Source organism: Rattus norvegicus, chromosome 13, assembly GCF_036323735.1.
Source record: "Rattus norvegicus strain BN/NHsdMcwi chromosome 13, GRCr8, whole genome shotgun sequence".
NCBI classification, from domain to species: domain Eukaryota; kingdom Metazoa; phylum Chordata; class Mammalia; order Rodentia; family Muridae; genus Rattus; species Rattus norvegicus.
Window position 1 is genome coordinate 45264404 of NC_086031.1, and position 26692 is coordinate 45291095.

A 26692-nucleotide genomic window follows, 5' to 3' on the forward strand; every position below is an offset into this window, starting at 1 on the left:
TTGTAGGAAAACAGAAAAGGCGGTACATTTATTCCATGTCTGAAGGGAGGTACAGGCCTTCTCTCTCCTTAGGACTCTGGGTTCTAACATCTGTCCAGTTGGCATGGCTATGCTTGATACCAACCAGCTGTTTCTCAGAATCAAGGGTTCCTCAGGGAGAAAAGGCAAAGGATCCCTAAAGCACCAGCCGTTGGCCTCAACTTCCCACTTTCTCAAATGCAGGTGCATCCAGACCAAACACAGAGGGGCCATTTGTGGGTCGCCTGCGGCCAAGGATGGGACTCAGGAAACAGCATGGAAAACGGTGAAGAATAAGCCCACTTATCCAACCTCCTGGAGAAGCCACAGGAGAGGCCTGCTGGTCCTGGGAAGTGCAGAGTGTGAGAGGACTGAGGCTTTTCTCCCCGAGACCCGCCTGAGTTCAGACCTCCTGGCCTGGGTGAGGAAAAACAGTCTTGGTGTCTCAATGAGGCAGTGGTAGGTAGCCACATGGTCTCTCTTGCGGGTACTGCCCTGAATGGCCAGGAGTCCCTGTGCTGGCTGCTTCCCAAGAGGACAGGCAGTCAAAGTAATGCTAATTTGTTGGCCAATGGCCAAGAGGGAGGTAGGCTAGTGAGATGGGACCAGAACTTGCCCTGAATTTGGTCTTGCAGTGCAGGGGTACGGTATGAATGACTCTATTGCTTCCGAGTGCCTTGTGCACCCCCAGGGGGCTCAGACTTCTGGTGTTGGTGGAACTCTATGTAGCCTGTAAGGGAAAGCACAGGTCAGCTTGGCATACCCGTTGAAGAAGCCTGCAGATGGTACCCAAGGCATCAATGTTCAGGACCACCCAGCCATCAGGTCCTCAGCCCTCCTGTAGCATCCTTGTCCCAGATGCTACCTTCTGCTTTTCACCTCTGCCTGTTGGAATCCCCTAGGAATCTTAAAAGACCCCACCCAGGCCTCCCTCAGGGTCTCTGGAGCAGTCCCCCAGGACCCTGTACTTTTAGAAGCCCCATTGTTCCAATGTGAAGGGACTCTGGGAGGCCAGGAAGGGGTTCAGATTGGCTCACTGGGCTCCCTGGCTGCTGGTCTGAACGAGGAAGTGCAAATTCACTAAAACGAAGTTCTGAGATATCTGTAAATAGGCTGTAGATCACGGCAAGAAAGATTTGTGTTGGCACAGTAACGATTAGGCCTTCCTGCTCGAAGCCACAGAGGAGAGAGAGTCCCCTCAGCTGCAGTGAAACTGGGAGTGGAAGCCTCCCCAACTCAGGAAGATCTGCTCCTGGCTCTGTGCCTCCTGACCCGGATGCTAGTGTCTCACAGGAGCACGGTGTGGGGGTCTGAATAAGAATAGAAGCCAGAGATGCCTATGTTTGGATGCCTGCTTCCCCGTGGGTGAAAACTATTTGAGAGGGATCAGGAAGTGTGGCTTTGTGGGAGGAAGTGTGCCAGTCAGGGTGGGCTTTGAGGCTTCAAAACCCCAAGCCAAGTTGGACACAGTGGTGCATTGTCTTTAATCCCAACACTCAGGAGGCAGAGGCAGACAGATCTCTGTGAGTTCGAAGTCAGCCTGGTCTATGTAGTGAGTTCCAGGACAGCCAAGACTACACCGAGAAACCTGGTCTCAAACAAACAAACAAACAAACAAACAAACAAACAAACAAACAAAAACAGACACACACTGCTCTGTATAGCACAGACCTCCTGAGTTATTTGGGCGGTTCACAATCTTGGTGTGTACGTCCACACCCGCATTTTCTTTTGTGACTTTTGGAATTCCAAAGCTTGAGCATGGCTGCTGGTCACCACCCACAGGAAGGGGTGCTATCTGGAGATGCACCAGCCTCTGGTCCCCACCCACAGGAAGGGGTGCTATCTAGAGATGTACCAGCCTGGGCACTCTGAGCAGGTGGGAAGGATGGAGTCCATGGGGCAGGAGGTAAACTTCGAGCAAACATGTTTATCTATGCCATGGTTTCAGAGAAAGGTATAGTGGTGGCATCCACTCCAGGGACACCTGGGCGGATCCCAGGAGCCATGTGAGAAAGTCTTAGGCACACTGTTCACACCCAGTGCAGATCTCAACCCTGACACAAGTCCACCTGCCTCTAAGCCCCACTCTGATGTCCTGAGACTAGCCCGCTTCAAAAAGCCAATGAGTAAAACCTACAGCTCCTGAAGGCGGTACCCTGTTTGTGGATGAGGCCTTACACTGCAGTGCGGTTGCTTAGAGAACCAGCAGGTGCCATGATTCCTGCACGGGGCACCCAAGGACTCAGTGCCCTGCAGCTTGGCAGCAGGGAGGACACAGCCTTCCCCAGACACAGTAGAGGCTTACCGTTCGATGAGTCTGTTGTTGTCCTGGAGATCAAAGGCCAATAGCTTCATATCATTACAAAGTTCCTGCATGCTGTCCAAGGCACAAGAACGGGGTGGCTGAGGCCCAGGTTACTTGGTCCAGAGCCCACTTGCAGAGGCCACGGAGCAGGGGATGGCCTGGCACGGGATGAAGCAATGGGGTTTTAACCTCAGAACCCCTCTTCCCTCCAACTCTCCAGGACTTACTGGAAGACCAGGTCCTTCGGATCGGGGCCGGGATGAGTTGCCATAGGTTGTGGTGAGACCTCAGCTCCCTGTTTGGAAGCTCTGTCCAGGAGGAGCTGATCAAACATCTGAAGGGAAGCCATGGGTTAGTCAGGAAGGGCCTGTCAGCTTACGTGTGGCTGGTTAGGGGCTGAAGGAAGGTAACATTATCTCTAGAGCTCCCAGAACTACCCGGTCTTTCAGCCTCCCCTTCCTTCCCATCCTGGGAGTCCCGCTGCTGTTACTGCTTTCCTTCACCTGGTCTGAGCTGAATGATTCAGTTTGCCAGTTCTTTGTGTCTAACCTAAACCTCTCATGAGCCACAGTTCAGGATAGATGCCGTTCCCGGCCAGTCTCAGAGGCTGCCCACATCACATGCTGGGAGCCTTGTGTAGTGATCTTCTAGAAACTTCCCCTCTTTATTCCTGTGACTAGCTAGACAGCTGCCTTGGCCGGGAGTGAATCAGAAAGCCAAGGAGAGCTCACACAGCCTCAGGGGCAGCCTTGGGACCTCCAAGTCTGCACAGAACCTGAGAATGAGGCCCTGGCTTATATTGACTCTCAGTCTGAAATCACAAATGTTCCTATCTCAGGGCACGTTTGTGAGACAGAGACCTCCAACCCTCATGGGCATCCCTGAATTTGGTCAAGGCTGCTCTGTCCACTGGCAGGAAGTGATCCAAATGCCCCTCCCCTCAGCAGCCCCTAGAACTCCGGAAAGCACTCACACCTTGGCCAGGCTCTCCTGGGCTCCCCGGGCTTCTGAGTTACAGGTAGCCACGGAGTGGCCAATGAGGTGCAGGTGGTTCTGGGCCTTCTGCACCTGCCTTGAGTAGAGAATGAGGTTAGAGCAGGACACCACTGTCCATTGTTGGGACACAGCTATCGTCAGCTCACCAGGGAGTCCTAAGCATTGAGCTCCCTCTAGGACTGTCCTTCTGGGTGTCACCCATCTCTCCATCTTGCCACACAGAGGGAACTGAGAGAGTCCCAAGGGAGCCAGGGCAGGGATCAGTAACACTGCTGTGTGGGTGTAGCTGGGTCACTCATGCGGTTACCAGCAAACGCGGAGCCAGGTAAGGCTTAGGAGAGAGATGACAGTCCAGGCTAATACATTTCTGTAAGGACAGCCCATGCTAGAGCATTTCTGTGAGGAGTGTCCGAACCTCCGTTTCCATAAGAAAGTAAGGGCAAGACTTGAGAATTCTAATCTTTAGTCAGAGGGCGTACATTTTCCCATTGCACAGAAGAAACCAAGTCCCAGGTTCACTAAACCAACAGTGGGCTCTGAATACACATTAGGATTATGGGGCTAGCTTTTAAACTTCTGACATCTATGATCTGCCTAGGCCCAACAAGTCAGAGTGTTGCCAGGTATTGTATTCTAGTGTGAGGGAGAGGAACTGAGCCCTTGACAAGCCCTCAGGCCACACAGCACACTTCCTTCTCAGAGGCCCCAGAAAAGTACACTAGGGGACCGTGGACCAGTTAGAAAAAGGAGCTCCGGGGTTGGGGATTTAGCTCAGTGGTAGAGCGCTTGCCTAGCAAGCGCAAGGCCCTGGGTTCGGTCCCCAGCTCCGAAAAAAAGAAAAAAAGAAAAAGGAGCTCCAAATTTGGGAATAGTTTGAGGGATGGAGTGTTAGTCGACACTGCCTGCCCGGCTTCCCTGTCCCCCTTTGTCTCCTCCCCAGGGGAGCTGGTGTTCTCCCTAGAGAGAAGAGACCCATCACAACAGACAGGCACAGCAGGTGAAATCTGGATTTTTTAGGGGCATCTTCACCCATGATCTAGGCCTCAATCTGCCACTTAGCTCTGTGATATTAAGGAGAGACCAGTTCTTTGAGCCTGGGTCCCCTCATCCGAAAAGGGAGGTGGTAACATTCGCCGTGTGAACACTGGGGAACCAAATAATCACATTTGTAGAAATAGCCCATCATTCTGCCCGCTCACCGTTTCTTCACTTCTCACTAAGTCCTCTCTTACTGCGGCCCTGCAGAGCCCACAGTCCTCTGTTGTCTGGAAGGGCTGGGCCAGCCCAGGATCCTTGAGTTCAGAGGAAGGGGCAGGCCGCTTACCTCATCCGCTTGCCATGTGTGACCAGTGACACCTGATACGTCTGTGCACACTCCTCCTGGAACACCTGCAGCAGCCTCTTGGCTAGGTGACTAAAATTTACCCTGGAAGGACAGAGACCCCATGGTCAAGGGGCGAGCAGCCAGAGCCACCTGCGTGCAGACTTAGCCCTTCCACTGCTACTTGTCACAAATGCCAGCCCCTCTGCTCACAGCAGGGACATCTCTCAGGGAAGAGAGGATGACCACACACTTGGGTCCTGATGCCCAGAGACCAGCAAAGCCTCGTGCACCAATAAGGGGCCAGGGAGGCCAATACATACAGTGAACACATACACACTCAACTTGATCCTTGGGAGAAAAAAGGGATGCAGAACTCTGGAAAGCACATGAGAAGAGGTGTGTGCACATGCGTGTCTGTGAATATGCATGCAGGAGTTAGAGGTGGTATAGCTCTGGAGGGGAAAAAAATCTCCAAATAGGAGACCAAGGAGGCCTCATGGAAGATGTGGGCGTCCAAGAAACAGTATCTATGAGATGCTAGGCAGGCCCACGCCAAGGTCAAAATCAGGGAGGGGAAAGAAGTCAATCAGTGAGAATAATTAGAAAAATCCTACAAGCTTGTTCATGCTGGGAGTAAAGTCAGTTACTTCAAGGTTGATTGTGAGCAACCTCTGACTCAGCTGTGACCCTATATAACCTGGCTCAGATAGTTACGCCCTCTGCCCAGCCATGGCTAAGGGTCAAAGCGCTTCACTATTTCCCGCCTAGAATAAAGATTCACTCCATCCCGATGGACCGATGAGCTCCGCCCTCCTGCCCACCTGCCTGCCCAGAATGGGGCCACTCACTTATCCAGCTTGTGGATCTGCTCCTCATTGTAGCTGAGGCCTGAAGAAAACAGATGGGGATGACGTCACCACTCAGCTAGTCAGGAAACCAAGTTAAAAAGATGAGGACAGCGCAGGGTGGGGGCTATTTTATGGGATCTCAGACCTAGGGGAACCCCGAGGGGATGAGGAAATGGAACATCAAGTAACTATGACAACACTGATGTTGTGACCGAAAGTCTGATTCTGATTTATGTATCAAGGAACCGAGGAGAACTGCTATGGGGCTCCAGAGGGAGGCAAGCCTGCTGGGTGGGCGGGTGTGTGTATGGGAAATGTTGCAGGTGGGAACGCTGCATGAAGTGGTCCTCAAGGACATTAGCCGGGCTTCGGCTCTGCATCCTCGACCCTCTCCGGCTCACAGCTGATTGGCTCCATCCCTTAAGTCACTCACAGGTAAGCCACCACCTCCCAACTCTCCCTCTTTGCCCAGCAACTGTTTTCAAAAGGAGCAACTTTGGGTAGAAGAGCCCTTGCCTAGACCTAGGCTAACACGGAAGCCCTTAAAGCTCTTGCAACGAGGATAGACTGCCCCCTGGTGGTCTTTGAAGGGATGAGTCTTGCGCGTGGCAGTAGCTCCAAGGTGAAGAGCAGCAGTTCTCAAACCTGTGGATCTTGAGCCCTTTGGGGATGACTGCCCTTTCACAGGGGTTGACTAAGACCATTGGAAAACACAGATAGTTGCATAAAATTACAGCTACGAAGTGGTATCAAAAATAATTTTATGGTCGGGGGTCACCGCACCATGAGAGGACGGTATTAAAGGATTGTAGTGCCGGGAAGGTTGCGAGCCACCGATTAAGAGGATTCTGGTTTGCCTTTCCACCTTCCCATCTCATCACCCCAGGAGCAGGATCTTCCTCCTGGACCTGCACTAGTTAAGGCCAAGGGACCTGAACTCACTCCAGCTCCTCCTCCTAGTACCAGGCAGCTGTGAACAAATGAGTTGGCTTGGGTAACACGCGGATGCCTATTTGGATCCCAGGAGAGCGCCCTGATGCCTATGAAGCAACCTTCCAGAATGGCATCGCGCAACACTCCAGGTGCCTGCAGCTGTTCTTATTTTAATAAAGTACTCTGGAAGAGCAGTAAATAAAGACACTCTTGGGGCTATAAAGTGGGATGGCTAAAAGAAGCTGGACCTAGAATAATTGCACTAACTAGCCATTCAGTGCCTCAGTTTCCTAAACTATAAAGTGAGGAAAATCGTGACACGTAGAGGATTTTGTTGTTGTTTGTTTTGGAGACAGGGTCTTTCTGCATAGCCCTGGCTTGCCCTGAATTCACTATGTAGACCAGGTTGGCCACGAAATCAGATATCCAGCTGTCTCTGCCTCCTGATCACGGGGTCAAAGGTGTGTACCACCAGGCTCACCAGTGCATAGAGTTTTTATGAGCACTAAGTAATTCAAAGACTTATGGGGTTGGCGCCTAGCATCAAGGTGAAGCTTTAGAGCTTGGATGTCAGGAATGTGGCAATGTGGAGGTAAACCAAACTTCCTTGCACTCCTGAAACCACAGTAGTGGCCAGCTGGGCACAAGACCTTGGCTGAATCCCAGGTTCTGCTGCTTCCAGAGACAGGAGGCCTTGCCTTTCCCATGCCCTCTGAGGCCAGGCTTCACAGGAAGATGAAGGCCCCGAAGGAGAGAAATGGCATGTCCTGTAGATCTCCAGACATGTCCTCATTGACGACCACAGGACACTGGTGGCCATGGAGACCTGACATGTGGCCATGTGTGACTGAAAATCTGAATTTTTAATTGAATGCACTCGATTAATGTAAAATTGAAAACCGAAGCAGTGTAAAAATGTTTTTATCCACTAAATACAGCTTTTGAATTGTATTAAGATATATCACATTTACCGAATATTTATCTTCTAGACAGAGATATAAAGTATATGAAATACACACAGGACTTTGAAAATTTAGCATGAAAAGGAGCATAGGATATCTCTCTAGTGGTTTTGTTTATATCAAGTATATGCCAAAATGACATTAAGATGTGTTGAATTGATAAAATATGTTAAATTACTTTTACCGGTTTTTTCTTTTTAATTTGGCTGTGAGATAACTTAGATTGCACATATGGCTAGATAGTATGCTTCTCCTGACAGTGCTTTATAGATTATCCTGGGGCCAGAAGATCATGAGGCAACATTTGGAGCTCTAACATGTTAACTCCCTAAATGACTGGGACTTTTATTCCCAGGCTCCCCGAACCCTGTCCCCAGCCCTTCCCAGGTTCAATCCTTACCCTGTCTACTCCACCCCCATCCAACTCAGACAAGCAGATTTTCATTCTTAAACCTCTGAAGGGTTGCTCTTGCCCAGAAGGTCTTTGTGGGCACTGACAATGACGTAAGAAATCTCCTAGTCCAGGAACTCTAATGGGAGCTTCCTCTGATTCTCATCCCCAGATAAACTGGCTCTTTTGGTGGTCCACGGACAGAGCAGAGGGGCCGTGGAGATGGTTCGGTAAGTGCACTGTTCCTGCACAGTGTGGAATCCAGACTTCAGATCCGCAGCACCCGTGGGAATGCTAGGCAGGTGTTGTGACCACCCCTGAGCCCAGCGCTAGGGAGATGAAGACAGGCGATCCCCCAAAACAAGCTGGCTAGCTATATTAGCCAAACTGGTGAACTCTGGGTTCAAGTAAGAGACTGCCTTAAAATATAAAGTGCAGAGCAATTGAAGAAGAAGCCAAGCATTAATCTGTGGCCTCCACAACATATAAACACACATACATTCATGAACACAACACATGCACACACCCCAAAATCAAACCAAATGAAATCATGGAACTAAGGCGTTTCTTTTCAAGCCCCTTTCCACATGACTCCAGGTCACTGTACCCTGTATCCATGTCTCCTGAGCTTCCATCACGACAATACACTTGGGTACAATGTCTCTCAGCGGCCTACGGGCAACATGCAGGCAGGGACTCTCCTGCCTTAGACCAGCAGAGCCCTGGCTCCCTCCATCAAAGCTGAGTAGATAGAAGGGAAGAGAGGGAGGAGGGCCTCTCGTTGTTGGCTCTCTCCAAAAGCTCACCTGGCCTCATCCTAGACTTCTTGAACTGTTTGTAGATGAAGTGCATCTTGTCCAAACAACACTGAATCTTCTGGATACTGTGGGCAGAAAGCAGGAAGACTCAAATACCACAGTGGTAGGGAACAGGAGGGAGCTGGCTCCTTGCAGAAAAAGCCTCAAGACCACAGATTGTGGGGTCATGTGATCTGGGAGCAGGGTGGGGAGTGGGGTGAGGTGGGGGGGACTGGCCTGTCTCTAAACGTATTTAGATAATGTAGACGAAGTCCTCCTTCTCTATCCTAGATCGCGCCTTCCCTTCCTCCCCTCTTGCCCATCAGGGGAGAGAGCCTGGACTGGGTAAAAGAGCCCATACTCATAATAGATGAAATACCCACTCCATAGAAGGAACCAGCAACCCTTCCTAAAACAGTAAGGCAGGGGTAGGGTGAGGTGGAAGATGGCCTCTCGAGGGTCTTGTTAGCCTAGTGTTTAAAGTCATTGCTGCTTCTCCATCTTGTTTTTCACACTGGACACAACTGTTTCTCTTAGGGTCCTGGGGGGGGTGTCTGTCTTCCCTTAGGGCACTAGGGTGTCCTTCCTCACCCTAAGGACTATTTGGCTCCACTTCCTCCCAGGGATTTCTAGGTAACCACCCCCTCAGTTGTTTCTGGGTCTCAGCTAAGTGCAAGCTTGTTCCCAGGGGCTCACACAGCCCCTCCGCTGTCCTTTTGAGAGGCCGCCGTAAGGATGAGATTGGCTGACATGAGCTCTGGTTTCACGAGTGCGAACTCAGAATTGCCTTGTGATTCCCGAAAGCCACCTCAGTGCACACAGAGGGCTTGTGGAGCACACTAGCAGAGTGGGGGTGGGGCAGTACCTAATCCAGCACACTCATGGTGTCTACCAGAAGAGCTGTGTGTGGTGCACACACTTTGAATCTCAAGCGCTCATGAAGCAGAGGCAGGTGGACCCCTAGAAGTCTATGTGAAAAGTTCTAGGCCAGTCACTATTACATAGTGAGATCTTGTCTCAGAAAAATAAAGATAAAAATAAAAAATTTACCACAGGTGAGACAGAGTACACAAGACTGTGTTCATTTTAGATCAGGATCTGCGAGGAAAGAGCTAAGTAAGCCCTGCCATTTTCAAAGGCGTTTGAGTTAAGAATTGAGGACATGGGATATTGGGTCAGTAAAGACCTCAGTTGCCCTGGTCTCGGTGGGACGAGGGAGTCTGTGGCTCTGCACCTGACAGATTGTGGATGGGTAGGCACTTTTAGGTCTATGAAAAACAGTAATAGGGTTCTTTAAACGCTACAAGTCAGGAGCTGGAGAGATGGCTCAGTGGTTTAGAGTATCTGTTGTTCTTGTAGAGGACCTGGGTTCAATTCCCAGCACCCACATGGTGGTTTACAAGCATCTACAGGTCCAATTCCCTGTGATCTGATGCCCTCTTCTGTCCTCTGGTGGCATTGCATATATGTGGCTCAGAAGAAAATGCATGAAAAATACCCATACATGTAAAATAATAAAATAAAATAAATTTGTTTCTTTGTATTTTGAGACAGAGTTTCTCTGGGTGACCCTGGATCTCACTCTGCAGACCAGGCTGGCTTTGAACTCACAGAGATATGCCTGCCTGTGCCTCCCCAAGTGCTGAGATTAATGTGCATTGGTGTTTTGACTGTATGCATGTTTGTGCAAGGGTGTTGGATCCCCTGGAACTGGAGCTAAGACAGTTGTGAGCTGCCACGTGAGTGCTGGGAATTGAACCTGGGTCCTCTGGAAGAGCAGCCAGTGCTGTTAACCACTGAGCCATCGCTCCAGCCCCAAGTGCTGAGATTAAAAACATGCAATACTACACATATTTTTCCAGAGATTTTAAGCCTATATGGCCTGCCCCCTATCTATCTATCTATCTATCTATCTATCTATCTATCTATCTATCTATCTACCTACCTACCTATCTATCTACCTATCTATCTACCTACCTACCTACCTATCTATCTCTCTATTTACCCACCCACCCATCTATCATGTGGTATTAGGAATTGAACCTGGAGCTTAGCACATGCTAGGCAAGTGCTTTACCACTGTGCTACAGCCCAGGCAAAATAAGATAAATTTAAAATCCCCATTTGCTGTAAGCTCTGGGAGGGGGTGGATCTAACCTGAAGCCCACCTATCGTGTACTGATTGACAGAGGCTCTCAGGACGAGCCTTCTCTCACCTGCTAACAGGTAGCACTGGTGTTTGTCAGACTCGGTGACATGCTCCAAGTGAGAGGACCTGTTTCCAGGCACACCCAGAGAAAAGGGGCCGAACTTTCCTGCAGAGCTACAGCGCCTGCTGTGACTGTCCTTGTGAGTGGAGCTCCCAGTTAGGACAGGACCCAGGTTCTCATTCCAGAGGCTGGTCTCAAGAGAAAGCCTGGCTCTTCCTTAGACTCCCCTCCCACACCCTAGCCCCTTGTCCCTGAAGAGAGCAATCAGACTGACTCAGAGAAAGCTGTTGAGCCTTTGGGACCAGTGTGTTTGCACCCCACCCAGCATCATCACACAGACGGTGGGAATCCCACAGACCTTCTGTTATCCTCATGAATCTGATCCCGGCTCTTCAAAAGCTCTCCAACCAGACAACTCAGGCTCCTTTGGGTTTCTGTGACATTGTGGGAACACTTAGACAGGACCTCTGAGAACTGTGGGGCCAAAAGAGAGAATCCTGTAGGGTCCTTGACACAAGGCTACGCTGTGCAGCCCGCAGGCCCACTCTCCCAAGCCCTCGTTCCTATAAAGCTCCACTCCCCTGGCTCACTCACAGTCTGCAGCCTGGACCTCAGCTCCGTGGCTTCCTTTAGTTCCTGGATGTCAAGCATCCCAGCTCCACTGCTGAGCCTGATGGGGAAGTAAGGATACAGTTGGGGGCTTGGGAGGTAGAGGACTCTGTACCCACGTGCTGGGCACAGCTTCTTTTCGACAGTCCTGTTTGGCTTTCTGAGGGTCTGAGACAGAACAATCAAGCCCTATGCACCAAGGTTGTGGTATTGTTGAGCGTCGTAAAGAATAAAAGTTGAAGTAGCAACACAGGAATCTATGAAAATATATAAGTCTACAACACAAGGTAGCTATTAGTACACTCCTTGCTAGAAAGTTCTATAACTAAGTAGAATAAAGTTCTTCCCAGTAAAACTGTATTTCCTGGCAAGTAGCACATTGGTGGGAGAGTACCAGCCCATAGTCTTGGACCACAAATGTCCCACTGCCCCATGAAATGATTGACAACTCGACCCAGAATGATTGACAGGTGCATATCTGCAAGGTGACAAGGTAACACTACCCTGGTTCTTTTGCTGGAAAAACACACCTACACGGTAAAGAATCACATGACCACTACTGTGGTGTGTACCCAGGAAGGACCCAGCATGGTTTATGGTGTGTCCTAACACGAACGTGCTTAACTGGAATCCAACAGTCCGAGGAACCCCTAACTTACCAAAGGTACTGCCGGGAAAGAAGAAGCCAAATGTCAACAGAAAGTTCTACGAACCTGAGGGTGGGGCAGTGAACTGGGAGCTTCCATTAAGCTGGGGGAACAAAGGCAAGGTGTGTGGGGGGGTGGGGTCGGAGGGAAGAACTCACGGAATAAAACTACCACATGAAAAATGTAGTCTTGGACTGGTTCCCAGTTTGGGTTAAATAAGCTATAAAAAGAAATTGTAAGGCAATTGTGATAGGAAATTTCCAATCATGGTACAGAGATGAGAACGTAACTGAGGGGAAGAGAGCTCACTCGATGAGGAAAGCAGGTTATAAAACGCTAAGGGACAGAATGTGGGTGACAGTTTACACACGAACACACGCACACACATGTACACACACATGCACACACACATGTACACACACATGCACACACACATGCACACACATTCACACACACATGCACACACATGCACACACGCACACACACACATACACACATGCATGCACACGCACACACACACACATACACACATGCATGCACACGCGCACACAGACTGACAGACAGAGACAGGGCCAATACCATGTGAGGACTCGTGTCTGGGTAGGAGGTGCTTCCACACTTCTGATTTTCTCCCACCAGCATGCAGTCTTTTAAAATAACCTCTCTCTTTTTTTATTTAAAATATTTTTATACAATATATTTTGACCACGATTTTCCCCTCTGCCAACCCAGATCCTCCCTATATCCTCATCCACCCAACTTTATGTTCTTTTTCCTTCTTAAAAAAAAAAAAAGACACAAAAACAAAAATCAAAACCAACCAAAAAACCTCAATAGGACAAATATCAAAACAAAATAAAACATAGTCATGCCTCCTTTACCCCAGAAACCAGTGACAGTGGATTTCATTTTGTGTTGGCCGATTACTCCTGGCCATGAGGTCCTCTGTGGAGTGGTTATTATATGCCACGGATAGAACTGATTTTCCCTGTGGCAGCGGTAGAGCTGCAAATAGATGTTTTATTTAGGGGTGGGACCTGGCCTCCACTATCCCCCCTTGGACATTAGCATATTCCTTCTTCCTTCCTTCCTTCCTTCCTTCCTTCCTTCCTTCCTTCCTTCCTTCCTTTTTCCTTCCTCTCTCTCTCTCTCTCTCTCTCTCTCTCTCTCTCTCACACACACACACACACTGATAAGTCTCTCTCTCTGTAATCCTCATATCCTGGAACTTGCTTACTATGCAGACCAGGCTGCCCTCAAACTCACAAAGATGCTCATGCTTCTGCCTCCCAAGTGATGGGATTAAAGACAAAGCCAGCACAGTCTTTACGTGACAAGAATTAAAGCGAGAATCCTGTATCTTTTTGTTTGGGAACACAGGGTCAGAGAAGGAAGAGCTGAGCAGAGAGTCTCGGGGTCCACTGGAGCCTTCCTGAAGGCCGGGATGCCGTGCTGCTTTGCCCACTACAGAGGTCCGGGGCTCCCCAGTGTGTGGCACATCGTGGTGGCCCCATGTGTGGCCATTGGCTTGTTATAGGAGTGGATTTATATTATTGGGGTTTGGGGAGGGAGGAAACCGCAGGATGGCTAAGACCTGGCCTAAAGTCTAGATCTGGAGACTTCTGCATAAAGATAGGAAGCCCAGTCTGCCTTCCTAAGGAAGCACACTGAGGAAAGGGTGATCAGATGGGAAGGAAGTAACACTCTGCCTCCATCAACGGAGGTGACATCCACCCATGAAAATGCCCCCGTTCCGCTGTAGACCACTTGTAATCTCTAGACTCCAAGGCTCAGAGGAGTCTACAGGTCTGAGGAAGTCTGGGAAAGGAGGAGATTGTAGAGCACTGGACTGGGAGGCTTTAGAGATTGGCCAGAGGCCTGGGCGAGGAAAGGTACTGATGGCCTATGGTCCCCTGCGAGCCACATCTGCAGACTCCTCTGTTCTCCGTCCTCCTCCATACCCTGCCGCTCACTGCCCTCAGAGCCTGGGAGCCAGATTGGAAAACCCAGCTCCTGACACCGCCTCCTCCTACAAGCTGTCAGTCCAGGGCAGGGGACGGACAGACACCTCACATATTCCTCTACACACCTCTCCCCAGATCGAGAACCCACACAGGATCACAAGTGGTTATTTTCTTGGTACCAACCTCTCTCTAAGTGGACCCCCCAGGACTCCATCCCTTCTCTACCCACCTCTCTCTCTAGCTTCACCCCAAGACATTTGCCTCAGACATTCCTCCCATCCCCCTCTCAACCTAGGCTTTCCGGGCTCAGAACCTTGGTGACTTGGCTCCCATTCCTAGAGGGCCCTTCCCCAGGCTCAAGGGCCAAGGAAGGACTGGCTGCAGCAGGTAGTCTCATAGATCTCATCACTGTGTCATGGCCAAGGGACTGGCCGGAGGATGTCCAACAGGAGCGCTCCCAATGGCTTCCACCCTCTGTCACAATGGGTTCCGGTCCTGTTGTGTGACAGGAAACCATTCTTGCCCTTTATCTTCCCTCCCACATCACCTCACCATCAGTTTCAACCAAGCCCTGGGCACACGCAGGCATCCAGCCCACCCCAGGCAACTCCCTGTACTTCCAAGTGAAAGGCTCAGGTTGGGGAGGGGCGGGGGGCTTCCCCAGGATGCAGAACTCCCCTCACTCATCATGGACACACTACGCCTTTCAGAGTTCAGGCGATGCTCCCTTCTCGGTGAACTCCCCACCCCCAGGTTCTTTCTCTCAACCTTTCACTAGCTTAGCTTCCTCCTCCCCAGGCCTCCTTCTTTCTTTTCACCTCAGAAGGCAAGGATAGGTGGAAGACCCAGACGAAATATGAGCAAAAGATATGGACGCTGAAACAGTCTGGGCTTTCATTGTTGGTGTGCAGGGACAGAGCCTGGGGATGACTCCTTCCCCTGAATTCTCTGTGGGGCTTGGCACAGAATGAGTGTCACGAGTCATTCAGAATCTTGGTGAATTAAGGTCCTGCCTGTGGTAGGGGGCCTGCTTTTCCTGGGACATGATAGGGTTACTACCCTTTTGAGGGTTGTGAGGCTGCCCTCCCTGGGGTAAGGGATTGCCCTATATCCCAGAGAGGCAGGACCCCAGTGGATGTCTCCCTGTGATAGGCAGGACTAGGCTGAGGATAGACATACATTTGGGAAGATAAGGTTTTAAGGACCGGATGAGGTGCTAATGTTGGGGGCGTAAGGGGAGGGTTTTGTGAGAGCTCTGGTCTCGGGAAGAGGGGTGTTGTGAGAGCTGTGGTTGTGGGAAGGCCTATCTCAGGGGTGAGGAGCAGAGAAGAGAGCTGAGGGGCCCCAGTTGGCCTAGGCAGGACACCTACCTTTCAGTGCCCAGGCTGCTACTGAGGAAGAGGAGGGCTGTCCGTGTGATCTCCAGTGTCTGTTGGCACGTGTTCTGAAGCACCACCCTGTATGAGGGCAGCCCAAGTCAGAGGCACCTCCATGGGCCGCTGTGCATGTAGGCGTGGCCTTAGAGAGGGCGAGGAGAGGTCTGGATGGATACGCTATGCACTCCTCCAGCTCTTCAGAGTACTCACAGGACCCAGTGTAACCCTCGAAGCATCAACGCCTGTCCATCCAGCAGGACCCGCGCCAGCCACAAGGCCTGGTAACCAGCGCCCAGCACGCCCTGAAACGTACGGATATGTAGGATCAGTCCTTCCTAGCGTCAAACCCCCTTCTGCCTCCTTGGGGGTGGCCCCTCACCTTAGCGGTGCTGTAATCGGCCTGTAGGTCAACCTTAGGGACGAACTTTGGGACATCCAGAGCAGCTGCAGACAAAGACTCTGTCTAAGGAGCCCGCTTCTATAGACTGGGTCAACTCTTAGGTCATCTTTCCTCGTCCGCAATACACAGACGCGGCTGATCGCCCATTTAAAGCCTCCACGTGCCCAGCGCCTTGCAAACCTTGACCGCGAGGATCCTCGAAGTCTCAGTCATTTACTGCCACCTTGTGGCCAAATTCCAGAACTACACTCTAAAGCTCAAAGCCCTGTCTCTCGAGGTTAAAGCCCCTCCCTCCTTCATCTCAGAGGCCGACTACGCATGTCCCAAACGAGAGGAAATATTTATTCTAGAAATTAAGGAAAGAAAATCTAGGTCCCGATACACCCTACCTTCTCTCCAGAAGCCTGGACTCCTGCTTCTTCTACCTCAAACTATCAAAGACGTCCCCCACCAGTAGCAGAAACTGTTACAGGCATAAAAGTTCCAAATGTCCTGTGTCTGTTGGTGAATCTGGGGAAACTCAAGGAAGTCTAGCCACCGGCTCAAGTCGCATGGCAACACAGAGGCATGCATAGAATTCAAACCCGAATTTGCTCTACTCTGTGGGCCAGAGAAACACTCACTAAGGAAACAAGTCATGCCCCGGATGTCCAGAGTATAAGATTCAGCCTGAGCGGCCCTACTCACGGTCCCTGAAGGCCAGCCCCTTGGGTGTGTCGCTGGCCATGCTGAACAGAGTTAGAGGGCTGCTGGCAGCTGTGTGGGCGATGTGCTGGGCTGAGAGGCTTGGCTCGAGGACACAAGGGTGACCCTCGAAGAAGTATTCTTGGTGTTTGGGGGCCACGTTGGTCTGTTCATATACAGCCTCCAAAAAGATGGCAATCCTACACACGTGAGAGGAGAACATGTGTCAGGAGGCCCCATGGGAAGACTCAGCTTTTCTTGGGTAGGGTCTGGGTGGAGAGGCCAAGGGCAGGATGTTGACCAGGATGGGCACCCACTGACTCTGAAACACCCTACACACACAAGACATGAGGACTGTCAGAGCTAGGCACAAGCATCTAAATGATGATTCCCACGAAGACCCGGAAGAGGACCCCAGAATCCCAATGCCTAACCCAATACGAAATTCTCCCCATCCCGTACAGTGCTCCGGGTACAGGGCACATGCCTGTAATCCTAGCTCTCGGAATGCTGAGGCAGGAGGATGGAGAGTTTATCAGCCGGGGCTACCCAGCAAGATCCTGTCTTAAACAGCAAAGACCAAGAATTTAGTGAGAAAAGGGGGGTTCTATAAACAATAAATTACGGACCCAGGAAACGGAGCACCCGCCTCTGAGATTGTCAGTGCTGGTTCACATTGGAAGAGCATGGGATTGGGAACACAAACAAGGCAGTCTGCTTGACTTGAACTTGATGGAAATAGTACTTCCCCCAAATGTGTTTTGGGAGATGATCCCCTTGGACCCACACCACTGCTTAGACGAGGAAGACTCTTACTCCCTCTCTCTGGTGCTCCCACTCACGTGTTGTGGGCATGGATGTAGATGTGATGCAAAACCGCCTGGGGCAGGGAGAAGACATGGATGACAGTTCGCTGCAGGATGTCACTGGTCTCTGCAAAGAACTGATCGAAGCCCCAGCATTTAGCCTGTTCGGCCTCCAGGATGTTGGCCAGGATGGGCACTAGCTGACTCTGCAGCCCCCTATACACATAAGACACGAGGACTGTCAGAGCCAGGGCCCAAGCGTCCAGATGGAACTCCCCAGGCTACAGAAGAAACGTGGAGGGCCCTTGGGCCTCTGCTGAGATAGTCTTGACTCAGCCGAGAGAGGTGATCCCTAGCCTGGCTTCTATAACGTGCCTGCCCCTCCCACTTACACAGACAGTCTACAGGTGATGGGGAGGCTGTAGCTCCATTCCAGGGGACCATTTTCCTGCTTCTGAGTCCCGGAAATGGCCCCAGCTGGCTTCTCTGTGGTGATCCTATACCTGTAGTGGGGCAGAATCAGAGCTCTAGACACCCCCTCTCCCCATCCATCATACTTTAAGAAACAATAAACTCCAAACAGCACAGTTCATGTCACTTAGCCACTATAAAGTAGGCTGGAAAATAAAAGTGTGGTATCCCGTTCCTCCTGTGAGATCACCTCTGCCCAGTCATGTTCCTTTAGGCAGAGCCCTTCTAGCTGTCACTATGGCTATACCAGGTCCAGCCACCTCTACCTCTGTGGCATGCCGAGCTCAGCAACATACATTTTCTCCAGTTTTCTAGCTGCTCCTCCAATCTCTCCTTCCCTGGCAGTTGGTCCCATGCCAACTCCTTCCTTGTCCCTAACCCTAATAATGACCCCACATGGATTGCCCTTGGACTGAGGGAGCACACACCAGCCTCCTGAGGACACCCTGATAAGAGAAAGTCCCTGAGGTGTCTTCCATTTATTATAAGGCTAAGAGGGGAAGCTAACCATTGGTCAGCTCTGAGGAGACCAACCAAGAACAGTTTCAGATTCCCGAGCATATGCTGAAAGCTTGCTGTAGACCCCAGCACCTCTGACCTTCGAGGCCACCATGCCCTATTTCTCTATAACCCCCGAAGACCATTAACTGCCAATGGTGCAGACACAAGTAAGTACTTATGGACTGCCCTGCCACCCCGAAGCTGTCTCCTCCCAACTGCACGTTATCTACAGCCAATGTAAGCTTCTGCTTTTCTTCCCTACGAGTTATTTATGATCTCTCAGCTCTGGGTCCAGTAGATAACTTTCCTAGCTGCCTTCAGGCTAGAACCTTGAGAATCTGTCCCAAGATTTGCTGCTTTTCTCCTACACAGCATCAGTAACAGCTCAGCAGATCCTCGTACTGCAGGGTCCCCCGTTTCACTGGTTGGACACTTCATCTCTTTTGTTCTAGGTAGTACATCCTGGCAACCCCTGTCTTAAGTTCCTCCTAGCAGACAGTGAGAGGCACTGGGAAGATGCTAGACCTGGGTACCAGCTCCATCTTTATCCCTGTAGGCTCTGTTAACCTCCTTGAGCCTTAGTGGGGACGTGGTGAGCCAGGGATGGGGGCGGGGCTAGAGGAAACAGTGAAGGTAGGAACTGGAGGTACGAGATGCCCCAGGGCCCAGTGGAGGGAGGGCCAGGTGTCTGGAAGAAGTTCAGGGCCTGTCCCTCTCACTCCCTGTCCCATAGCCCACCGTACATGATCTCCTTGTTGCGCCGGGGCCCACCAAAGGGGATGAAGGGCAGACTACCGGTGGCTGCGTGGTACAAGGTCACCCCAATACTCCAGAGATCCACTGTCACCCCGAACGCCTTTTGCTGGGGTTTGCGAAGCACTGCCCGCTCATACATGTCAGGGTGCTATGGGAGAAAGGGAGGGAGAAGCCATGGAAAGATGGTGTGGGGAGTCCTAGAGGACTCTCAGGGAGGCACAGAGCAAGGGGCCTTTAGCTTGGGGCAGGGTGTCTCCAACATATCACTTACCAGGTACTCCTCTGTACCATAGACAGAAACAAACTTCTCATCGTCGTCCAGCTTCCGGGCAGCCCCGAAGTCAGACAGCTTGTAGATGCTCTGCCCCTCCTTGCCTACCAGGCGCATGATATTCCCGGGCTTGATGTCACGGTGGACAATGCCATTCTCCCGCAGGTGGTTCATGCCAGCCACTGGGGACAGACAGAGCACTAATGGCTTGGCACAGCTAGGGATGGGTCAGTCTAGAGTTTGTCCTGGTGAGGAGTCTTTCCTTGGATCCAAATAGATAGAGAGTTAGCACAAGGAACTCAGGGGCACGGGAAACACTGGAGAACAGAGATGTCCCCAGGGCAAAGAAGGGACGGATGGATCATTGGTTACCATTGCACTTGCTACTCTGCCAGATGACCCTGGTTCAATTCTCACACCCTCCACCCCCCAGCACCTCCCACAGGCCATCTCATGACTGGGGCAGTTGATCCAGTGATCTGACTCCCCCTTCTGTCCTCTGCAGGCTCCAGTCACGCATACAGCACACAAACATATGCAGGCGAAAAAACGCCCATATACATAAAGTAAAAATAATTTAATAAAGTTTTAAGGTGGTGGTGGTAGTGGAGAGATGGTTTGGTTGAGAGCTCTTGCCACTCTTCCCGAGGACCTGAGTTCAGCTTCCAGCGCCCACACAATGGCTCGTAGCCATTTGTAACTCTAGGTCCAGGGGATCTGAAACGTTCTGGCCTCTGAGGTTACCAGGCATACATACAGGGTACATGTGCACATATAAGCAAAACACTCATACACACAAAATAAATACAAGGAAGGAGTCCCAAGGGCATCAGAATATAAGACTCATTTGGATTCTCCGGGGAGGTAAAATATACCTAACAAAATTTATCACTTAAAAATTGTCTTTGAATTGTTTTACTATGTAGCCCAGGCTGCCCTAGAATTCCTGATCGGCCTGCCTCAGTCTCCCCAGTGTGGGTGGGGAGCAAGCAACACGGCCTTTCAATTTAGTGGGTTTCTAAGCACACAGCTCAGGGGCTTTAAGCATATTCACACACTATCATGCAAACATCGCCTCCTCACCAAAAACATCTCCTCCTCCCCAGATTAACCAGCACCTCCAATCTGTGTGTCTCAGGCAACTTGACTCCCCAAGGGGCTGTGTCCTAGTGGAAGTGTGGGCTTTGCTTCTCTGCAGCTAGCTTGCCCCCAGCATGGGGTCCCTCAGTTTCATCCATATTGCCTCCTCTGCGCAGCTATATTCCGCCACCTGCAGGCTCCGTAATGTATCCTGTTGGGCTGTTTTACCTGTGGACTACTGTGAATGAAGCTACCTGCCTTAACTGTGGCAAACGCATCCTTTTAGAATTATCTTCTTACAGCTTTGAGCAGAATTGACCACGTGGGTCCTCCTGGACCCTCCCCCTTCTCAGGCCTGCTGGGGCGCCTGCTTCAGAAGATCACACTCATCCTGGACTTTGCCCACATAGAGGGCCTGCGCCGGGGCGGGAGCAGGGCATGGCTCACCCACACAGCGCAGTACCACCAGGAACTCCTCCTCAGGAAGGCCGAATGTGTTCTCAGGGTCTTCCAGCACGCTCAGCAGGCTCCCACTGGAGCAGTACTCCATCACTAGCACCTTCTGCCGGCTGCCTCCCTGTGCACCGGAAAGAAGGAGGTTTATGGAAGAAGGTACTTCCCACTTCCGCCTGTGAGGAGGTTGCCAACCAAGAGCCGGCAGCACTCATTCCCGGGTCCCAGCTTCTTGCTTGGCCTTCTCGTTGTGTCTCGCACCCATCACAGACCCAGAATCAGCCCAAGGCTATTTTTCCCAAGAAGCCCTCTCTGACTGGGCACTGATTCCCCTTCTCTTTTCCAGTGATTTCCCTGTGTGGCTGCGCACCCTTGATGTCGTGTCTGTTGTCTGCCCCATCCCCCCCCCCCAATGCCTCTGGACTGCTGATGAGCAGGACTTGGCCCTCCCTGGACTTCGAAGGTCAAGACCAAGAGCATTCTTCTCTGACCAAGCAGACGACCCACCGTTTCCTCCACTGCGAATAGCTTCACGATGTTCTCATGATCCAGCCTCCGCAAGACCTCGAACTCCCTCACTTGTACCTCAGGGGGCCGCCGGTAGCTGGCTGAGTTGAAGACCTTTACAGCAACCACCTCCCCGGATTTCTAGCTTGGGCACAGAGTAAGAGTCAGCATGGGGACCTACCCCTGTTGGGGGACCTGCAACTTTCCCTCTCTTTAGCCTCTCCCCTAACCTAGTCCCAGAGGAGAGAAGCAGGGACTGGGTGGGCTCACATCCACAGCCCCTTCCCCTCCCTACTCAGGGGGCTTGAGCAGCTCTTGGAAGTGACACATCTGATATTGCACAAATGTTGACTTTCGTCCTTGCTCGTTTTGTCATAGATAAGAATTGCCCAGGCAATCTGCCCTGCCTGCAGTTCCTGAGCACCGTGTGTGTTCTGACACACCTCCGCAGCCACTAAAGGACAAACCCGAACAGGCCCAAGCTCCCAGCCCTACCGTTCCTAGATCCCTTTTGCTGTCACCTCCTCCCTTGCCTTGTTCTCTAGTCCCAACAGGTCTTGGACAGAGGCGCCATTCCAAGGAATTTTTTCCAGCATCCCACACCTCAGGGCAAACTTATGGAGTCCTTTCTCATCAGAATGGATGGAAGAAAGAGTCCTGGGACCCTGTCCAGCTCCATAGACTCTTACTGCCCAGCTCTAGGGCATGAAAGGGTCTGGGGCCAGAGTTGCTGTCACCTTATTCCGGGCCTTGTACACATTGGCAGTGGCCCCCTGCCCTAGCAGGTCATCAGTATGCCACAGGTAGTTAGTGGTACTCTGCATCCTTCCTCCTGGAAAACAAAACAACCAAACATGTGTGTGTGTGAGGGGGGGAGGGGCAAGATCCCCTGCCTGACCTGCAGCAGACACTGGTATCCAGCCATCAGCTTCCAAGCACATCCCAAAAGGGCTCCATGCAGCCACCGTACAGGCAAGGGAGCTGGGGAAGTGGTGGCACAGGAAGATTAAGTAACTTCCCCCCAGAGAAGCAAAACATCAGGGGGTGGGGTCTCCTGGACCCTAAGCTTGCATCTGTTCTATCCTTGGGGACTTCTCTATGTCCTGTGCCCCAGGTTCCTCCCAGAACTCTTCAGAGGTAGGCCAGCTTCCAGGGACAGACCTCTCTCTGTCTCCTCTTTCAGGCACTGGGGACAAGAGTTTCTGCAACCAGACCTGGGATTGTCCCAGGAGGCAGACACAGTGTGGGAGGAAGGGCCCTGGGTCAGCAAGGGTCAGGCAGAGCCAGTCACACCATTACAAATCTCCAGGATTGCAACACAGAGCCTGGAGTCCCCACCCCTTCTCTGCTTTTGTGGTCCCTGACTTCCTACTGCTGGGAGCTAACCGCTGCTCACCAGGTCACCAGACATATCAGGTCTTGCTCAGGGTTTTACTAGAGCAGGGCTGCATGGGAGACCACCAAGAAGGAAGGATGGGACGAGAAGAGGGGGAGGGGGAGAGAGTGGGAGGATCTAAGACCCTCAAACCCAAGGGCTCAAGAGCTCTGGGGGAAGATCTGAAACCCTCTACAACTCTGCTCCCCATCTTTACACTCATCCTGTTCCCTCCAAAATCTGGTTCCTCTAAAGCAAATGGTTTCAGAAAGCGAAGCCTCAGAACTTACACCTATTGCCTGTCTGCAAAATAGGGCCAGGGCCGACGTTTGGGGATACTTGAGGGCAGGAGCATAAGAAGGACCATCAACCCCCCGCAAATGTTTTGAAATAAAGCTGCATTAGTCAGGCCTCTAGCATCTCACTCGTGCTCAGTCCAAAGGTGCTTGATTCTGAGTCCTTTCTGTCTGGTGTTTTGTTGTTGTTGTTCTGTTTTTGTTTTTGTTTTTGTTTTTGAAGACAGAGTAGCCCAGATACCATCACTGGTGTTGAGGATGGTCTCGAACACGTGTGTCTACCTCCTAAATGCATGGGTTATGGGTGTGCACCATTATTACCTATTACCTCGGGGCTGGGGACTGAACCCTTGGCTTTGTGCATGTGAGACTTTACAAACCAAGTGGGCTCTATCCCGGCTTGGAGTCTAATAGAAAAATGCAGGGAGATTCGTGTGTGTGTGTGTGTGTGTGTGTGTGTGTGTGTGTGTGTAGTAGGCGTGAGGGGTGGGTCCCCTCTCAGAGGCAAAGGGAAGAGGGGATGGGGTGAGGAACTCTTGGAGGGGGGCTGGGGAAGGGGTGCAGCATTTGGAATGTAAATAAATGTATAAAACAATTTTACAAAAGCAGACTTTGGAGACTTTTGAGCCAGAAGCCACTTGAGATCAGTGGCCACACCCTAGTTTCAGACAACACACTCATGTTTGCATTGTGCAAAGGTAAGGGGGCCAATGAGGCCTTCTGAAGGTGCCGTGTCAGTTGCCCTGGCTTCTCCGTGTGGCTGAGGGGTCAGCCCAGTGTGAGGCTCAGACAGGCTAAGGCTGCAGCCTTGGGAGCTGGGGGGCAGCAGATTGTGTCACCTTCATAACTCTACCTAGGCTGGTCCTCAACCAAGCCCTGCTGCTGGGGCAAAGCAGCTGAAGTTGGGAAAACAGGCGGTGAGGGGCACAGAACGGGTGTCCCAGATGTGCAGCACGGTCCTGGGTTCTGCGCCTAACAGCACATCTGGATCACCTCTGTCTCCATCCCCACAACCCCACGCTCCTTCTGTAGATAGGAGGTGCAGCACAATGAGTGGATGCCATCCATCCTGCCCACAGACTCCTGTCCTCCTGGGGGCTCCTCTGTCACAGATATACATACCTGCACTCCAAGGGGCCTAGAATCAGGCAAAGACTCTCCCTGGCAGGTCTGTGCTATGCTTTCTGTCTGGGGCAAGTCCAGGAGCCAAGCTATACCGGAAAGAGAAGAGTGGGTAGATGAGAGGCCCCTAAGTACTGTGCTGTTTGATTCTCAGCCCCGTCAAAGGCCACAAGTCCCAGCCCTTTAACCTGTTCCTGTTGTCACCTTCCCTACAGTCTTGGGGGAGAAAAGGGGTTCCAGCTTCTTCCCAGATGTTGTGGGAGCCTCTCCTGATTACTTGGGCTGCAGGGGAAAGATCACAGGCAGAGGCCAATAGAGGCACCCAAAGCTGAGCTCCAGCTTTGCATTAACATGGTGAGAAGCAGAGCCCAGGAGGGGAGCCTTTTTGGCCAATAGTGGTTCTCCTCAGGGCCATAATCTTCCCTGCCCTTCACTGGCCCCTAAGCAGTCCTTTCTGAGAGTGTTTTCCCACAGAGGGGTGCAGAACACCTCGAGGCTTCCCGCAGCCACAGAAAAGACGCAGGGAGCAGGCATTCAGCTGAGTGTTGACTTGAAGCTGCCCCACCTGGCTTCCTCACGCCGCCCTCCTCCACAGACACTACACACTCACCCCATCTCCCATCTCAGCTGCAGGGGAATGCGGACTTGTGGGACTGGGTGGCACCCTCAGGGGTTCAGGCCTTGAAGTCAATCCTGAGCAGTGCCTAGAAGATCCTGGTAGCGATGGGCCCCCGGGATCCACTAAGGCAGAGTATGGTCTTGAGCCTGAAGGTTTCTCGCCTGCCTCTCTAATAGCAGTGGGATACACAGCCCCAGGCTCTTAGGTCTGTCATACTTCCTGATTCACTTCTCTCTCTCGCTCTCTCTCTTTCTCTCTTTCTCCCCTCCTCTTTCCCTCCCTTCCTCTCTCTCTTAAAGGGACAGGCATCGCAGCGGCTGCCACTCACACCTCTACCTCCCCCATCAGAAAAGGGAAAGAGGATCCTGTAAGTTGGCAAGTGGAAGCCACAGGGCCATCGCCTGAGCCACAAAGAGGCCGAGAACTGAGGCTGGGGCTCTGTGACAGGCCACTGAGCACTGTTCTGACATCTCTGGAGGGAAATTCAAGTCTCTACTTAACGTCAACTAAAGAGGTCCAGGAAGTTAACCAAGTTGAAAACTGCCTAGAAAGGCCCAGGACCTGTGCTTGCCCCTCCTAGATGCTGGACAGGACATGCTTTCCTTAGAGCTTGCAAAAACAAGTACAAGCCCAGATCATAGCCCCTACTCTGACCTTACACACAGCAAACCCCGCCCCCACTCCCTCCCGGGGCGGCTTTCTGACCACAGCCCAAAGGCACTGTATGTTTTAGGTCATATGGATGGCAGGGGATGGAATAGCTGGTAAACTTTGGGAATCTGGAAAGTGTTTTTTCAGACCCTGTTTGATGGTATCAAGTTCTACACACCTTTAGTGATTTGCCCACCTTCCCAGCCATAAACCAGTACCCCAAATACTGGAGGGGAGGCTGGGAAGGGGTCCGTGCTGCTCTGGTCAGCTCTAAGTGGGCAGTTGGATAAGGGGTTAAAAACCAGGAAATTCCATGTTTCTCAAGAAGGTTGGTGGGACTTTCCCCTGGCCACACCTGGTGATTTCCTCTGCCGGGCCTCACCCCACCACAGGGAGGAGAGGCAAGAACAGGCCCGGAGCTTGTTGCTGACAGATCCACTGGATGATAACGTGACAGCTAGAGAGCCCTTGCAATAGCTTCTCACAGCAAGGCCAGGAGGGGCATCCTGGGTTCCACACTCCAGTCTGTGTTACAGGTTTCCACCCAGCAAGAACATGGGAGACTGCACTTGCCGATCACCTAGGGCTTGGAGAGGACAGAGCATGTATTTTCTATAGCACATTATTTAGCTGGTGCTGTAAGACACCCTTCTCTAAGGTCTCTCACCCTCTAGCAAAGTGGGCCTGTTCAATGTGGCTACTCCATCAGTCTAGAAAGTCAACTGGGTTCCTTTCATAGTGAGAGGACCCCTCAGGCCTATGAGAGGTACTGGTTTTGCCCACTCCCACACATTGTTTCCAGTGCCTTAAAAGTATGAAAGGTCTCAAACAAATGAAAGGACAGTGCAGGGTGGTATGTGTGGGCCTTGTTTATAGGGCTGTGTATATTGGCTGTACTTAGTCACAGGTTTTTGCAGTATCACTTTGACTATCCAGAAGGCTATACACATGTTCCTCCATGAGCTTGTGATCTTCCTCTTCCCCTTCCTCCTCCTCTTCCGTTGTCGTCGAATTCCTCCTCCTCCTCCTCCTCCTCCTCCTCCTCCTCCTCCTCCTCCTCTTCTTCTTCTTCTTCTTCTTCTTCTTCTTCTTCTTCTTCTTCCTCTTCCTCTTCCTCTTCCTCTTCCTCCTCCTCCTCCTCCTCTTCTTTTTCTTCTTCTTCTTCTTCTTCTTCTTCTTCTTCTTCTTCTTCTTCTTCTTCTTCTTCTTCTTCTTCTTCTTCTTCTTCTTCTTCTTCTTCTTCAATTTATAATGTATACAATGTTCTGCCTGCACACCAGAAGGGGGCACCAGACCTCATTGCAAATGGTTGTGAGT

At 51.4% G+C, this 26692-nt stretch overlaps 1 protein-coding gene and 1 long non-coding RNA gene across 9 annotated transcripts; one reads left to right on the plus strand and one right to left on the minus strand.

The window, feature by feature from the left end:
* On the minus strand, positions 1 to 26334 carry Ikbke (inhibitor of nuclear factor kappa B kinase subunit epsilon). Of its 8 annotated transcripts, XR_005492260.2 has the most exons (23): positions 24716 to 25618; positions 24106 to 24194; positions 22050 to 22144; positions 21313 to 21453; positions 20800 to 20929; positions 19273 to 19454; positions 18989 to 19149; positions 17666 to 17776; positions 17310 to 17489; positions 16471 to 16667; positions 15763 to 15827; positions 15594 to 15685; positions 15378 to 15464; positions 11382 to 11457; positions 11146 to 11261; positions 8587 to 8663; positions 5495 to 5534; positions 4647 to 4748; positions 3302 to 3398; positions 2554 to 2660; positions 2327 to 2398; positions 635 to 748; positions 1 to 435 (listed from the first exon to the last, which is right to left on the minus strand). XR_005492260.2 is itself a non-coding variant. In XM_039090949.2 (22 exons), exons 3-21 carry the CDS (start codon positions 22134 to 22136, stop codon positions 2373 to 2375), a joined length of 2160 nt encoding a protein of 719 aa, XP_038946877.1. In that variant the 5' UTR covers positions 22137 to 22144; positions 24106 to 24194; positions 25731 to 26334; the 3' UTR covers positions 1 to 748; positions 2327 to 2372. The 8 variants fall into 8 exon arrangements, 5 of the variants coding, with proteins under 5 accessions (XP_038946877.1, XP_017454364.1, XP_038946878.1 ...); XM_039090949.2 differs by lacking the exon at positions 24716 to 25618 and adding an exon at positions 25731 to 26334 and having other exon boundaries at positions 1 to 748; positions 2327 to 2484; XM_017598875.3 differs by having other exon boundaries at positions 1 to 748; positions 2327 to 2484; positions 24716 to 25628.
* On the plus strand, positions 2656 to 21318 carry LOC134481557 (uncharacterized). The gene is made up of 3 exons (XR_010057195.1): positions 2656 to 6576; positions 7953 to 8010; positions 21152 to 21318. It is a non-coding gene; the product is annotated as an uncharacterized LOC134481557 (long non-coding RNA).
* Positions 26335 to 26692: the final 358 nt, after the last annotated feature.